Raw genomic sequence first — 12,697 nt, 5'->3', positions numbered from 1 at the left:
TATTTCATGCAGTGTTTTCAATAGTAGCAAAATATTGGAAAGCACCTCAGTATCTTTCAGTGGACCATATTATATACTGTTTAGCTTTTCAAAAGAATGAGACAGATTTATACGTGCTGAAATGGAGGATCTCCATGATATTTAAGTGAAAAAAGGTACAAAGCAGTATACAGGCTGTGCTGTCACTTGGGGTGGGGGTGGGTGAGGGAAGAGGAAGAGGCCAGACATATACTTGTGCTTCGAATACTTTTGGAAAACATAAAAGAAGCTGATGACAGTAGTTACCTTCAAAAGGGATTGCTGGCTGGGGTCAGGGTGGAAAGGAGGCTTATTTTTCACTGTATTTTTGTACTCTTTATGCTTTAATCATATGTGTGTGTTAGCTATTTGAAAAAATATATATATATATCTTTTTTTTTTTTTTTTTTTTTTTTGAAAGCAAGTCCTCCAAACCTAAAAGTAAAGCTTCCCATCCAAGTGCCTCTTGCAAAATTCTGGCAAACATGTGACTGTCCACAGCATTAGACGTGGAGTCTTTCTACTCTGACCGTGAGGTGGTAACACTAGCCAGGTTATAGAGCAAAGTTTCTCAGCCTTGGCACTATTGGCATATTGGGCTGGGTCATTCTTTGTTTTGGAGCTGTCCTTTGCATTAGAGGATGTTCAGCAGCATCCCTGGTGTCTCCTCCCTAGATGCCAGAAGCACCTCCCCAACCCTGTGGTGACAGTCATAAGTGTCTCCAGGTGTTGCCTGACTCCCACCACTTCAGGAGTGGGACAGGGACAGAACTTACCCTGGTTGAGAAGCACTGTTAATACCTCTGGGGTTCTCCAAGATAGTGTTTTTATGTGTGGGTTAGAGTGTAGGTGTGTATTTATACACATACTTATCTAAAAGTGTTGTATGCATGCTTAAGGACAAACAGAATTCCAGGAGTGTGTGAAGTAAAAGGAAAGTGATCCTTTCCCCATTTCATTATACTCCCCACAGAATAAAAACTGATCATTTGGTGTGTGGTGTGTTTCTACTGGCATTTGCTGTGGGTACACAAACAAGTACATATCCTTTTTAATAAAAATGAGACCTTGCTATGCTTAATGTTTTGCAGCTTTATTTTTTTTTCCCCCTTAGCAGATGGTGGACATCTTTCCATATCAGTGCATATTGATCCGTCTCTTTTTTAAAAGCTTTAAGTTACATGTCTGATAAATGAATATATTCTGGTGAAGTTTTTCAAACAGTACAGAGTAAGCAATTCACTTTGTTCCCTTTAATTCTTTATGTCATTCAGGCAGAGAAACCATACTAGGTATTTCAACAGAGAGAATTTAATATAGGAAGTTGATCAAATAGGTGTTGGACTGAAAAAAGCCAAAAAAGCACGCTGGTGGAACACAAAGATAACACAAAGCAATCAACACCGCCTGGGTCTGGGGGGATGGGTCAGGAGAGGCTGGGGCCCTGGAAACCTAACACTTGGAGGACAGATACCCTCTGCTGTTAGTTCCTGTGGGGCCCAGCAGAGCTGCTTGGAGGAGCACTGAAAGGCCAGAAGCTGGAGACCAGAGACAGCTCTTGCTGCCAGGATGAGGGCCTCGTGCCAGACTCACATTGGTGGGAACAGAAAGCAAATGGGAAGAAGCAAATGCCTCCTTTCACCTTTTTATTTTCTATTAGGATTGTGTGGTCAACTCAGCAGTTTAGTCTTTAGGCTGTAGAATATTCAGGTGGCACTATGATTGAATTAGAGAAATGAATAATTAATATTGCCTTCAGAGGGACCTATGGCTCACTCAGAAGGATACCCTGACTGATGGGAAGAGAGTTTTTGTACAGAGGAAAATTGTGTCTTGTCACTGTTCAGAGGGGTGTGTGCAGGTGCTGGTTAGTAAGCTCCAAGCCCACCTTCCCCTGCTCTGCTTTGGATCCTGGGGCTGGCACTCTGCAAACTACATTTTTCCTTTGTCAGCTGGCTTCCCGTTAGGCTCCACCAATCAGGACACAGGAGAGAGCCTGTAAGGCGGAGAGAAGAGACTTGTTCCTTCCTGTTTGCCTCTTGTTCTGTCTGTGCCACTCTGGTAATTGCCCTTCATCCTGGCATCAGCAGTGGGTTCCAGCCTCCAGCTTTTGGGGGTACCCCCAGCATCAGCCTCGCAGCACCCCCTCCTTAGAGATCTGGGTTCAACTCTGGAGCCCTCTTCCTCTGAGCCTCTAGATCTGATCAACTCCAGCTTTGTTCCTTTGCACCCCCAGCCTTAAGGGGGAACAAAGGGAATGATAAGCCTTAGCTAACCCAGAGGTGATACCTGCTCCCTGCGGTTACTACCTCTGTGTTAGTTCAGGCTCCTCTTCTAAAGCTTTTTTCAGTCCAGTGATACCTGTTTAACCGATTCCCTATATTAAATACTCTGTTAAAAAATCCTAGCGTGGTGTCTTTTTTCCCCAGCTTTTCCCGAACTTTCAAATCCCCACTTTCCTCCCCAGATTAACTGTGAACAGTAGTTCGATGCATCTCCTCTCACACCTCTTCCTGTACATTTACTACCTGTCCATGTCCTAAGTTGTTGAGATCTTCTCAGTCTCTACCTGGTCTCCCTTTTTTAGAGGGCCCATCCTTTATTCTAGCATAGCATATGCCCACATTGCACATTAAACATACTTTTTGTGTAACTATCAGATTTGAACTGAGTAGTGGTTGACTAGTTCACCTAGTGTCATCTTTCTTTTATATATTAATTTAGATTTTGTGCTTTGCATATTTTTGCAGCCAATACCTTTTTCCTTTTCTCATATCTCATACATCTTAGAAATACATTTTAAAATAATGAAATTTTGCCATTTGAAACTACATGGATGGACCTGGAGGGGGTTATGCTTAGTGAAATAAGTTAGACAGAGAAAGACAAATACTGTATGGTAACACTTTTATGTGGAATCTAAAAAATAAACAAATGAATATAACAAAACCAAAACAGACTCACAGATACAGAGAACAAACTAGTGGTTACCAGTAGGGAGAGAGAAGGGAGGATGGACAAAATAGGGGTAGGGGATTAAGAGATACAAACTACTGTGTATAAAATAAGTAAAGCTACAAGGGTGTATTGTATGTACAGAGAATGTAGCCAATATTTTATAATAACTTTAAATGGAGTATAATCTATAAAAATATTGAGTCACTGTGTTGTACACCTGAAACTAATATTGTCAGTCAACTATACTGCAATATAAAAAGATAAATAAGCAAACATTCATTGTATTTTATAATACTTTCAGATTTACAGAAAAGTTGCAAAGGTGGCATAGAAAGAAAGTTCTGGTATACACCACCCTACCCCAGTTTCCCTTATTGTTAACATATTAGTACAGTACATTTGTTACAACCAATGAACCAATATTGATGCATTATTAACTGAAGTCCATAATTTATTCAGGTGTCCTTAGCTTTTACCTTATGTCTGTTTTCTGTTCTAGAATCCTATCCAATATACCACATTATGTTTTGTTGTCATGTCCTAGGCTCCTTGCGCCTGTAACAGTTTCAGGGTTTTCTTGGTTTTGTTGTCCTTGACAGTCTGGAGGAGTACTGGTCAAATATTTTGTAGACTGTCTCCGTGTTTGAATTGGTCTGATGTTTTCCTCATGATCAGGCTAGGATTATCTCACATATATATTTTAGGCCCAAGAAAAGTTTGTGATCTCTAGGCTCTGGGCATGTAGTGATCAATGGATGAAACAGCCTATGTACACATAAATATATCCAGAGTTGGTGGGAGGTGTCTGTCTGCTTCTATAGGTTGTACATAATCTGCAACTTGCTGGCTATACCAAGAGCTATGTCTTGGCATCCTTTGCAGGGGTGTGTGCGTGCGTGCGTGCATGCGTGTGTGTGTGTGTGTGTGTGTGTGTGTGTGTGTGTGTGTGTGTCTGGGCCTCAGCCTTTGAAAAGGCTACAGAGTATGCAGTTACAGGAGTATGCCTTATTTGTTTAGTCAGTCTCTTGCAGGTGGACATTTAGATTGTCTGCAGTATCAAAAATAACTAAACAGTGCTTCACCTTTTTGTACGAGTCCGTCTGTAGGAAATTCCTAGAAATGGTCTTGCTGGTCTGAGCACTCCTGTTTCAACATGTTGATAGGCACTGCCAAGTTGCCCCATGAAGCTCAAGCCATGACAGCAAAGTTGTTCCATGATCAAATATTGAATCTTAAAGAGAGCAGTGTTCCTCACGGAGACAGAATGTTCTAGCAATTCTCCTTCAGGCACATTTCCTTTCTTCAATGAAACCTTTTTAGCAGATCCTTGGAGCCCTCGTAAACAAAAGAGAAGAAAACCAGAACCTCATTTTCTATAACGGTTTTGCTTTGGGCTGTTTAGTGACCCTTCAGTGTCTCTGCTCACTTGGCTTGAGGCACTTTTCACTGTGTTCCAATGAAATTGCCAGTTGAACATAAGTGGTGAGAAATTCAATATTCCTCTTGTTCTAAGTTAGTCATAGCATTCATGTTCTTATATTAGACTTTCATAGTGTCAAGAGTAACGTTAAGATTTAATCTATGTAATGATCAGAGTCCTATTACTAAACTGCTTACCTTCTTAACCATTTTGATGCTGTTGTTAATAGAGTGATCAGTGACCTCTTATCAACACTGATAAGCCAAAAACCATGCTGGCAGGTGAATAAATCGGCGCATCAGAGCCTCCAAAATGTAGTGTCAAATATTTTAACAGACTTTGTGATTTTGGTAATTACTGTGAGCCCCCAGGGAGTTTTTTATGTAAGAAATTGTCTTTGAATTGTGTGACAAAGCCAGTGAGCAGGAATGCAGGACACACCCAGAGATGAATTTGGGATCCATGCAGTCAACAGATATTTATTGAGTGTGAGACTGTGTTAGGCGCTGAGGCTGGACCTTTTACCATATTTTCCATAAATCTGTACAGAAACCGTGCCACTCCGCTTCCTGCTTGTTATGTTTACTGAGTGAGTTTTTGTTTCTCTGAGGAAACTCCTTAATTGCAACAAGGTGTTCCTTTTATAAAAGCGTAAAGAGCAACATTCATTCATTCAACAAACAGCTGAATATCAGTTCAGTTGAGGCCCCTGCCCTCCTTGTTATGAGTTTAGTGAGGGGTGTCAGACACAGGACTAGGAGTCAGTCTTCAGACGAGGGCTCAGGAGGACGCTGAGAGGAGTGAGCTGCAGTGTGCGGTGGGGCAGCTGGTATTAGGGCCCCGAGGAGAGAGGACCTGGGGCTGGATGAGGAGGGAGAAGAATAAACGGAGAGAAAGGCAGGGGTGCACAGGGTCCGATCCAGGAACTGGGGCTTCCTTTCTTAGGTCACCAGGAAACCATTGGAGGGGTTAAGCCACAGGAACGGTTTCTGGTTTTGAAAGGTCAGTCAGACTGCTGTGTGGGGAGCAGATGCTAGGGGAGCGAGGGAGAAGGCAGAGACTTGGGGTGATTCAGATGAGGTGCGGTGGTGGAGGAAAGTGGGTGGGTGTGGGATCTCTTCTGGAGGTAGAAGCTGAGACCTTTTGACGATTGAGAGGTAAGGGGTGAGGAAGAGGGAAGTCGTGGCTGGCTGCTAGGTTTTTGCTTTAACTGCTGGATGGTGCTGCTACTTATGAGGGAAGAAGAGAGGGGGGCATCTTGAGGGTGGGTGGAAATCCAGAATTGATTTTTGATTTTGTTATAGGCTGGGGTCCCTGTTAAGTGGATGTGAAAAGTTTCTATGCGTATATTAAGACTGCCTTCTGAATTTTAAAATATTAATATATGTCCCAGGTTTTAAATTAGGGACGGGCCACTATTTAGACATAATGTTTTCAAGCATTTAAATCACATCTTCTTTAATTTATTCCCCCCAAAGACCGCTAGATGTCACTGTTTACAGAGGAGCAACTTCTCATGCAGCATGCAGTGAGGAAGGGGCACTGGTGCCTGAGAGGGGAACCCAGAGAAGGGTGGTCCTTGCCCTCAAGGGGGCCAGTCTGATGGGGAGCTGTCACCCCCTGTTGTGGTCTTCAGACATGCAAATGATGATAATGCAACTTCATATAAGACAGAAAACTTGTGAAGTAGCCTTCTGTTTCATATGATGTTTGAACTGGGTCTTGAAGGTTGTGAAGTAGTTCAGGTGGGGGCACGGCACTCTAGGCAGAAGGAACAGCCTGGGAAAATCAGCACGTTCTGCTGTTCACTGGGTGGAAGTTAAAGAGAAAAGTTCATTGGCTTTAGGGGATCGGACCTTTCCAGTGTTTCTCAACAGAGGCACAGTTGGCATTTGGAGAAGGACTGTTTTTTTCCGGTGCAGGTCTGGCATCCTTGGCTCCCCACCTCACATACTAAATGCCAGTAATCTCTCAGGTTATCGTAAAAACAGCAGGGAGAGATGATCGCACCTACAGCTGAGATCCCTTTCACAGAGCACAGCCCCAAAGTGGTGACGAAGTGGGAAGTGACTCTCCTGTCTCTCCCCCACCCCCAACTTGTGCTTCGTTTTGAAGTTCTCTCAAGAGTTAACCTGTTCTGTGCTTTGTACATGGTGGTATTTAATGCACTGGCTGATGATCCCCGCATGAGTAGACATCTGGTGTGCCTTCCCAGAATGAAGAATGCCTCTTACACACCATTTCCCAGAGCGTAGAAAAATTCACATAAAAACAAGTCCATCTGATTGGGCTTAATAATACTAGCATGAAACTTCAGTGATAACTAGCTTAAATGTTCCACCTTCTTTATATTCCCCCCCAGGCCAGGATTCATATACACCAGTGTAAGGACTAATTACTGCTAACTTATCAAATAACAAGTAGACTTTGTGTAATGGAAGCAGATGCACCAGTTCTGCAGTCAGGAATAAATGAGGTTTCAGAAGTTCTACCTTTTTGAATTCTTTGTAATTGCCTGACATGGCTGTACCCTTTTTTTTTCCAGACAATTTATGAAAACCGAATATACAGCCTTAAAATAGAATGTGGACCTAAATACCCAGAAGCACCCCCCTTTGTAAGATTTGTAACAAAAATTAATATGAATGGAGTTAATAGTTCTAATGGAGTGGTAAGTTGTTTTTCCTGCCCCTACTTGTTCTCTGGGGTTCTCTGAAAAATGCTTTGTACTTTAATATTATCAGGGGCACTTTGGGCCGGAGTCCATATGTTAATTGGTTATTTGATGATAAAATATATTGCAGTATGAACATGTGCAGATTTGGGGTGAGGGCCTGTTTCCCGATTGTGTTTAACTACAACTTACGTGGCATTTACTCTGGCCTGTATTTCTCAGCACTATGCCGGTCACTTTGAGATAAGAGCTCATTCAGTCCTCCTGATATACACCCAAGAGGTAGAGAGGTGAGGAAACCGAGGTGAAAGATCTTGCCCAAGGTCACACTTTTACCTCATTAGCCTTATTTGGGGACGACATACTATTTTTTTCCTCTAATGGTCTTGCTTTTTTAACTTATTTTTACCACCATTTGCATTGCCATAAATGGAAACCAGTCTCATTTGTCATAAGAAGGCAGTAACAGCAATGATAAATATTACAAAAACAAAGCAAAGTTGGTAAATTCTTCCTCCATATGTTGCTTGCCAAAGGTTTTTGAGCCTCTGAGGCCTGCTCTCTTGTTCAGAGGGGAGATCAGCAAGTATTAAAGGGTGCTGCATATTAGCATTGCATGAGCTAGTAAGCCTTCTGTTTTGAGGTATTCAGAAGACTTGTAAGAAAATTGAAAAGAGATGAGCCTTGTTACTGTGTTCAGTGTTTAGTGTTGTCTTTGAGTTCCACCTGAAGTCCTGAACCCAGGACTCAACTCACACTCTGGGAAATTTCTTGGGGAATGCTACACTAACTTGAGAGGGTATGACTCTGAGGAAGGCCCTTGTCATCAGAGCCTGGGTCCTCGCCACCCGTTGCTTGTGCTCTCCCTACTGCCCTGTACCTCTTCATCGTCCACGACCCGGGCGTAACGTTGAGAGAGGACAGGCCCTGAGCGGTAGCAGCAGCCAGCCCAGGGGCAGCTCAGGTCGTTGTTTCAGAGCCAGTTGGGTTGAGTCTCACCAAGTGTGAGTGCCATTTCTCTAAAGGTGGCTTTACTTATTCATAATTTCCTTCTCCCACACAGTGAGGGTTTGGGACACAAAAAGGGAAAAACAGACTAACTGGAGGGAGGGAATCCTGTGGGTATTCTGCATGTCAGATACCACTGTGTGATCAGCATGTTCAACTTGAAAAATGCATTTTACTCACGTTTCTGCTGTAGCTTAGCTCCAGCATACAACTTTTCTTTTGTTTGAGAGCCTGACAGTACTTTGTTCTTTGTTTGCCTTTCTGTAGGTGGACCCAAGAGCCATATCAGTGCTAGCAAAATGGCAGAATTCATATAGCATCAAAGTTGTCCTGCAAGAGCTTCGGCGCCTAATGATGTCTAAAGAAAATATGAAACTCCCTCAGCCTCCTGAAGGACAGTGTTACAGCAATTAATCAAAAAGAAAAACCACAGGCCCTCCCCTACCCCCCATTCGATTTAAGCAGTCTTCATTTTCCACAGTAGTAAATTTTCTAGATACGTCTTGTAGACCTCAAAGTACTGGAAAGGAAGCTCCCATTCAAAGGCAGTTTATCTTAAGATACTGTAAATGATACTAATTTTTTGTCCATTTGAAATATATAAGTTGTGCTATAACAAATCATCCTGTCAAGTGTAACCACTGTCCACATAGTTGAACTTCTGGGATCAAGAAAGTATATTTAAATTGATTCCCATCATAACCGGTGGGGCACATCTAACTCAACTGTGAAAAGACACACCACGCAATCACCTTGCTGCTGATTACATGGCCTGGGGTCTCTGCCTTCTCCCCTTCCCCTCCCCCTGCCTCCTCCCTCCCTGCAACAGCCCTCCAGCTTGGGGTGGCTTCTTAGAGTAGATGTAAGGGTTTCAGGTCACAGCCTGTGGGACTCCTGCTGGGTGTGGGGGATGCTTCGTCTGCACCCCTGGTTTCTTTCTTTAAGTCTTAAATGCTGACCCCCTTCCAAGCCACCATCCTCTTCCCACTCTCCATTACCACCCTTGGCCGAAGCATAGATTGTAACCCCCTCGGCTCCCCTCTGAAATTGGCCTTTGGTGAGGAATTCAGGGCTTTCCCCATATCTTCTCCCTCCACCTTAATCGAGGGGTGCTGCTTTGTCCTTCCTCCTCCTCAAGTCCCTTTTTGCACCATCACCACCCAACACTTTCCATGACACTTCCTTGCTTTGGCCAGAAGCCATCAGGTAAGGTTGGAAAGCATATCTGACCTCCCTCATTTAGTTTTGGAACCATACTTACTTACTCTCCACCAGCCTGGGGAATGAATATTGGGTTCTCAGCCCTGCCACCCTCTGCTGTCATCATCAGCTGATACGTTTACTTAGCTCAGGTTTTGATAAGGTGAACAGAACAGTCACCAGGGTCACAGACCTGCCAGCTCTCAAAGTCCTTGGTGGTTAAACTTGGAGAAAGGCCACAGAAGACACTTGTAAGCACACACGATCCCTCTGAATGAATTTTCTTTTCCTGTAATTGCTTTAGCTTTTAAAAATTGAAGAAGTTTTAAACAGGGCTCTCATTTGGTCATCCTTGCAATCCATTTGAGTCTAGTTTGGAATCTGACAACTGGAACAAAAAGAACCATGAACTCAGTGCACACTTTGGTTTCGGTGCTGCTGCTTCTCTCGGTCCTCAGCAGGGATAAGAAAGAACTCGGTGTGCACGGCAGATCCCCGGAATTCCTGGCCAATGGCTGCGTTTTTCCACTTTTCTGTTCAGGACCACTAAATGCTGAGATGTTGGACGCATACCGAAATAAAAGCAATTCATTGTGTTCTAAGGTTTTTTTTTTTTTTTTTAACTTAGTGTTTGTGTAAAGCCACCTTTTGAAGCAGCAGCTATCAAGTCTGAAAAGCAATTGATGTTTCCATTCATCTTTTTCTGGGGAAAACCTTAGTTCTAAGGATTTAACATCCTGTAAGTAAAGTTTAACATAACAGTATTCCATAGCTAGACTTTTTATTGTCAGACCATTGCCTGATTTTAATATAATAAAAAGTGTGCGTTAATATTTAAGAAGCTGTGCTCTTCTTCCTCTTGGCATATAATTTATTCAGTAATAGAATTTAATGTCTTTGGGATTCAATTTGACCTCCTAAAGCAGGGGTCGGCAAACGTTTCCTATGATGGGCCCAAGTCAGTAAATATTTAGGCTTTTTATCTTTATTTCTTTCTTTGGCCGTGCCGCACGGCTTGTGGGATCTTAGTTCCCCGACCAGGGATTGAACCCAGGCCCTCGACAGTGAGAGCGCGGAGTCCTAACCACTGGACCGCCAGGGAATTCCCAAATAGTTAGGCTTTATTGTCCAAGAGGCAAAATCAAAGAAATTACGTGAGTATTTATGTAACAAGAGAGAAAACAAATTTCCACAATTTTTTGGATGAAATTCAAAACATCATAATTGAGGACAGTTTTTATAATGTTACAAGTATACTAAGAAGAATGAAATGCTTTTTTTAGGGGATAACATTTAATTGGGATTCAAAGTATTCCTTATTACCAAATCTATTGCAAATGTTCATCTATAAAAATCTTTCTTCATTTGAGGGGCCGTACGAAACCAGGCAGTGGGCCAGATTTGGCCCATAGACCATAGTTTGCCAACCCCTGCCATAAAAGATTGAGTGAAAAAAAGGGTTATGGTTTCCCCTCTTTCCTTTGATTTAATTAGCTTTGTTGGGGGCTTCCCTGGTGGCGCAGTGGTTGAGAATCTCCCTGCCAATGCAGGGGACACGGGTTCGAGCCCTGGTCTGGGAAGATCCCACATGCCGCGGAGCAACTAGGCCCGTGAGCCACAACTACTGAGCCTGCACGTCTGGAGTTTGTGCTCCGCAACAAGAGAGGCCGCGACAGTGAGAGGCCTGCGCACCGCGATGAAGAGTGACCCCCACTCGCCGCAACTAGAGAAAGCCCTTGCATGGAAATGAAGACCCAACACAGCCAAAAATAAGTAAATTAATTAATTAATTTTTAAAAAATTATAAGTAGCTTTGTGGGACCCTAGCTGCTAAGTCTCCACTAGTACCTACTTATTGGCTGGAGGTAGTTGTCTTCTGGTTGGAAAAGAAAATAGAATTTTCCCATGTGTTTCTAGTGTTTGAAACAAGAGTTTTGATCTGATTGACAGTCTGTCTACCCTCTCCTGTGTGAGGAGTGGGAACATGTCGCAGCTGTTTTTACTTAGGATTTGCACTTCTGCTGTGGTCCCAGCCACCAGTAGGCACCACCTTGGTGTCCTGTGCCAGGAGCCGGGTCATCCCTTGTGGCCATTGGGGCCGGACCTGACTTCATGGAGGGCATCGGGTTGTTCCTAACACGCCACCCTCCAGAAGGTGCTGCCAGAATTTCTGCCACATGGTCCTTACGAATCTGTCCTCTGGAGCGAGTCGCTGCCTTTCAGGCTCCCCTGAAAGGGGATCGGGCCGGAGACATTTGTGGGCTCTTCACCCTCAGTCAGTTCTCTCAAGGGAGAAAGAAGACGGGAGATTCTAGAATTATTTCAAAGTTCTACTGGAAAGCCCCAAAGCAGAGTCAGGGCGGCAACTCTTCTGTGCAGTGACTTCCAGAGAGGAAACAAGTCCCATCTGAAATCCGAGACTCTGCACCTGTTACCCTCTTAGCGGGCTACAGGGAACTGGGCCTAGAGCTTCAGGAACTCAACCAGAACCTTCTGTGACAACCGTTTGAACCTTTGGTCTGTGGTTATGTCCCACACGTATGTCGTGTGATTTGCTCCTTATCTTTGCTGGTGCGTTCACAGGTGGTCTTAAGTTTATAGCCTAAACTTAGGGCAGAGAAGAAGCGCTCGTCTGAGGTGCAGAGAGAGCACTTCTTTCGCCAGGTGCCCTCCGATCCCCAGCTCCTGCCAGGTCTTTGCTCTTGAGAGAAAATACTTCCACTGTTCCTTTTCACTGTGCAGAACTGCACGGAGCGGAGAGGTCTTCACAGTGACCTGACAATGCTGGGGGGAAGCACACCCCTTCTGATTGACCTACAGCAAACCAGCAAGGGGTCTCCACTGCCACGTGACCTCTGACCACGACCTTGTGGTGAGGGCAGTGCCCTTGAGCTGCTTCTCTGCTGAGAAAGTTCTTAGGCCCTTCGAGTGGAGGTGCCACCGCTGCCTCCGGTTGTGATGTAGCAACGTGGATTGTGTTGAGTCAACGGCATGGGCCCTGCGGAGTGTCTGCTCCTCTGTCTGGCTACCAGCCAGTCCCTGCCTGTCCTCTTGCCCTTCCCCCCCATGGCAAGTGGACACTGAGTCACGTTCCCTTTCCTTGCCTTTGCCTGATCCACAGAACCCCATGAAGGACTTGGGACATGGTGTCAAGGACTTCAGCAGAGGAGAACATTCTAAGGAAGGGCAGCATGTGAAAGCATCTCTTCTTTCCACGTGAGAAATGAGATACTGGGGTGGGCTCTATGGGCAGCACATGGCTCTGAGCTATAGGGGTGACACCTGGGCGTACCTCAAAGGCTTTCTCATGGCGATTACATAAAGTTGGCTGCTGTGTTTTAGAGCTGTTGGCACGTTGGCTGCAGGTGGCCTTGGAAGAGGGGACGTCTTTGCACTTAGTGCCAGCCTCGCTGCTGCTG

General features: G+C 44.3%; 1 protein-coding gene across 2 annotated transcripts in view; it reads left to right on the top strand.

Moving 5' to 3' along the window:
* UBE2V1 (ubiquitin conjugating enzyme E2 V1) overlaps positions 1-9,880 on the top strand; it is a 31,104-nt gene extending 21,224 nt beyond the window's left edge. The window contains exons 3-4 of one of the 2 annotated variants that reach the window (XM_082671149.1): positions 6,942-7,067; positions 8,346-9,880. In XM_082671149.1, coding sequence (XP_082527275.1) covers positions 6,942-7,067; positions 8,346-8,492 — 273 coding nt within the window. In that variant the 3' untranslated portion in view covers positions 8,493-9,880. The remainder of the gene's footprint in view (positions 1-6,941; positions 7,068-8,345) is intronic. The other variant, XM_082671150.1, reaches the window with a different exon arrangement.
* The last annotated feature ends 2,817 nt before the right edge of the window (positions 9,881-12,697 follow it).

Source organism: Grampus griseus (assembly GCF_964374135.1).
Source record: "Grampus griseus genome assembly, chromosome: 14".
NCBI lineage: Eukaryota > Metazoa > Chordata > Mammalia > Artiodactyla > Delphinidae > Grampus > Grampus griseus.
This window is presented reverse-complemented; position numbering and strand designations above follow the sequence as displayed.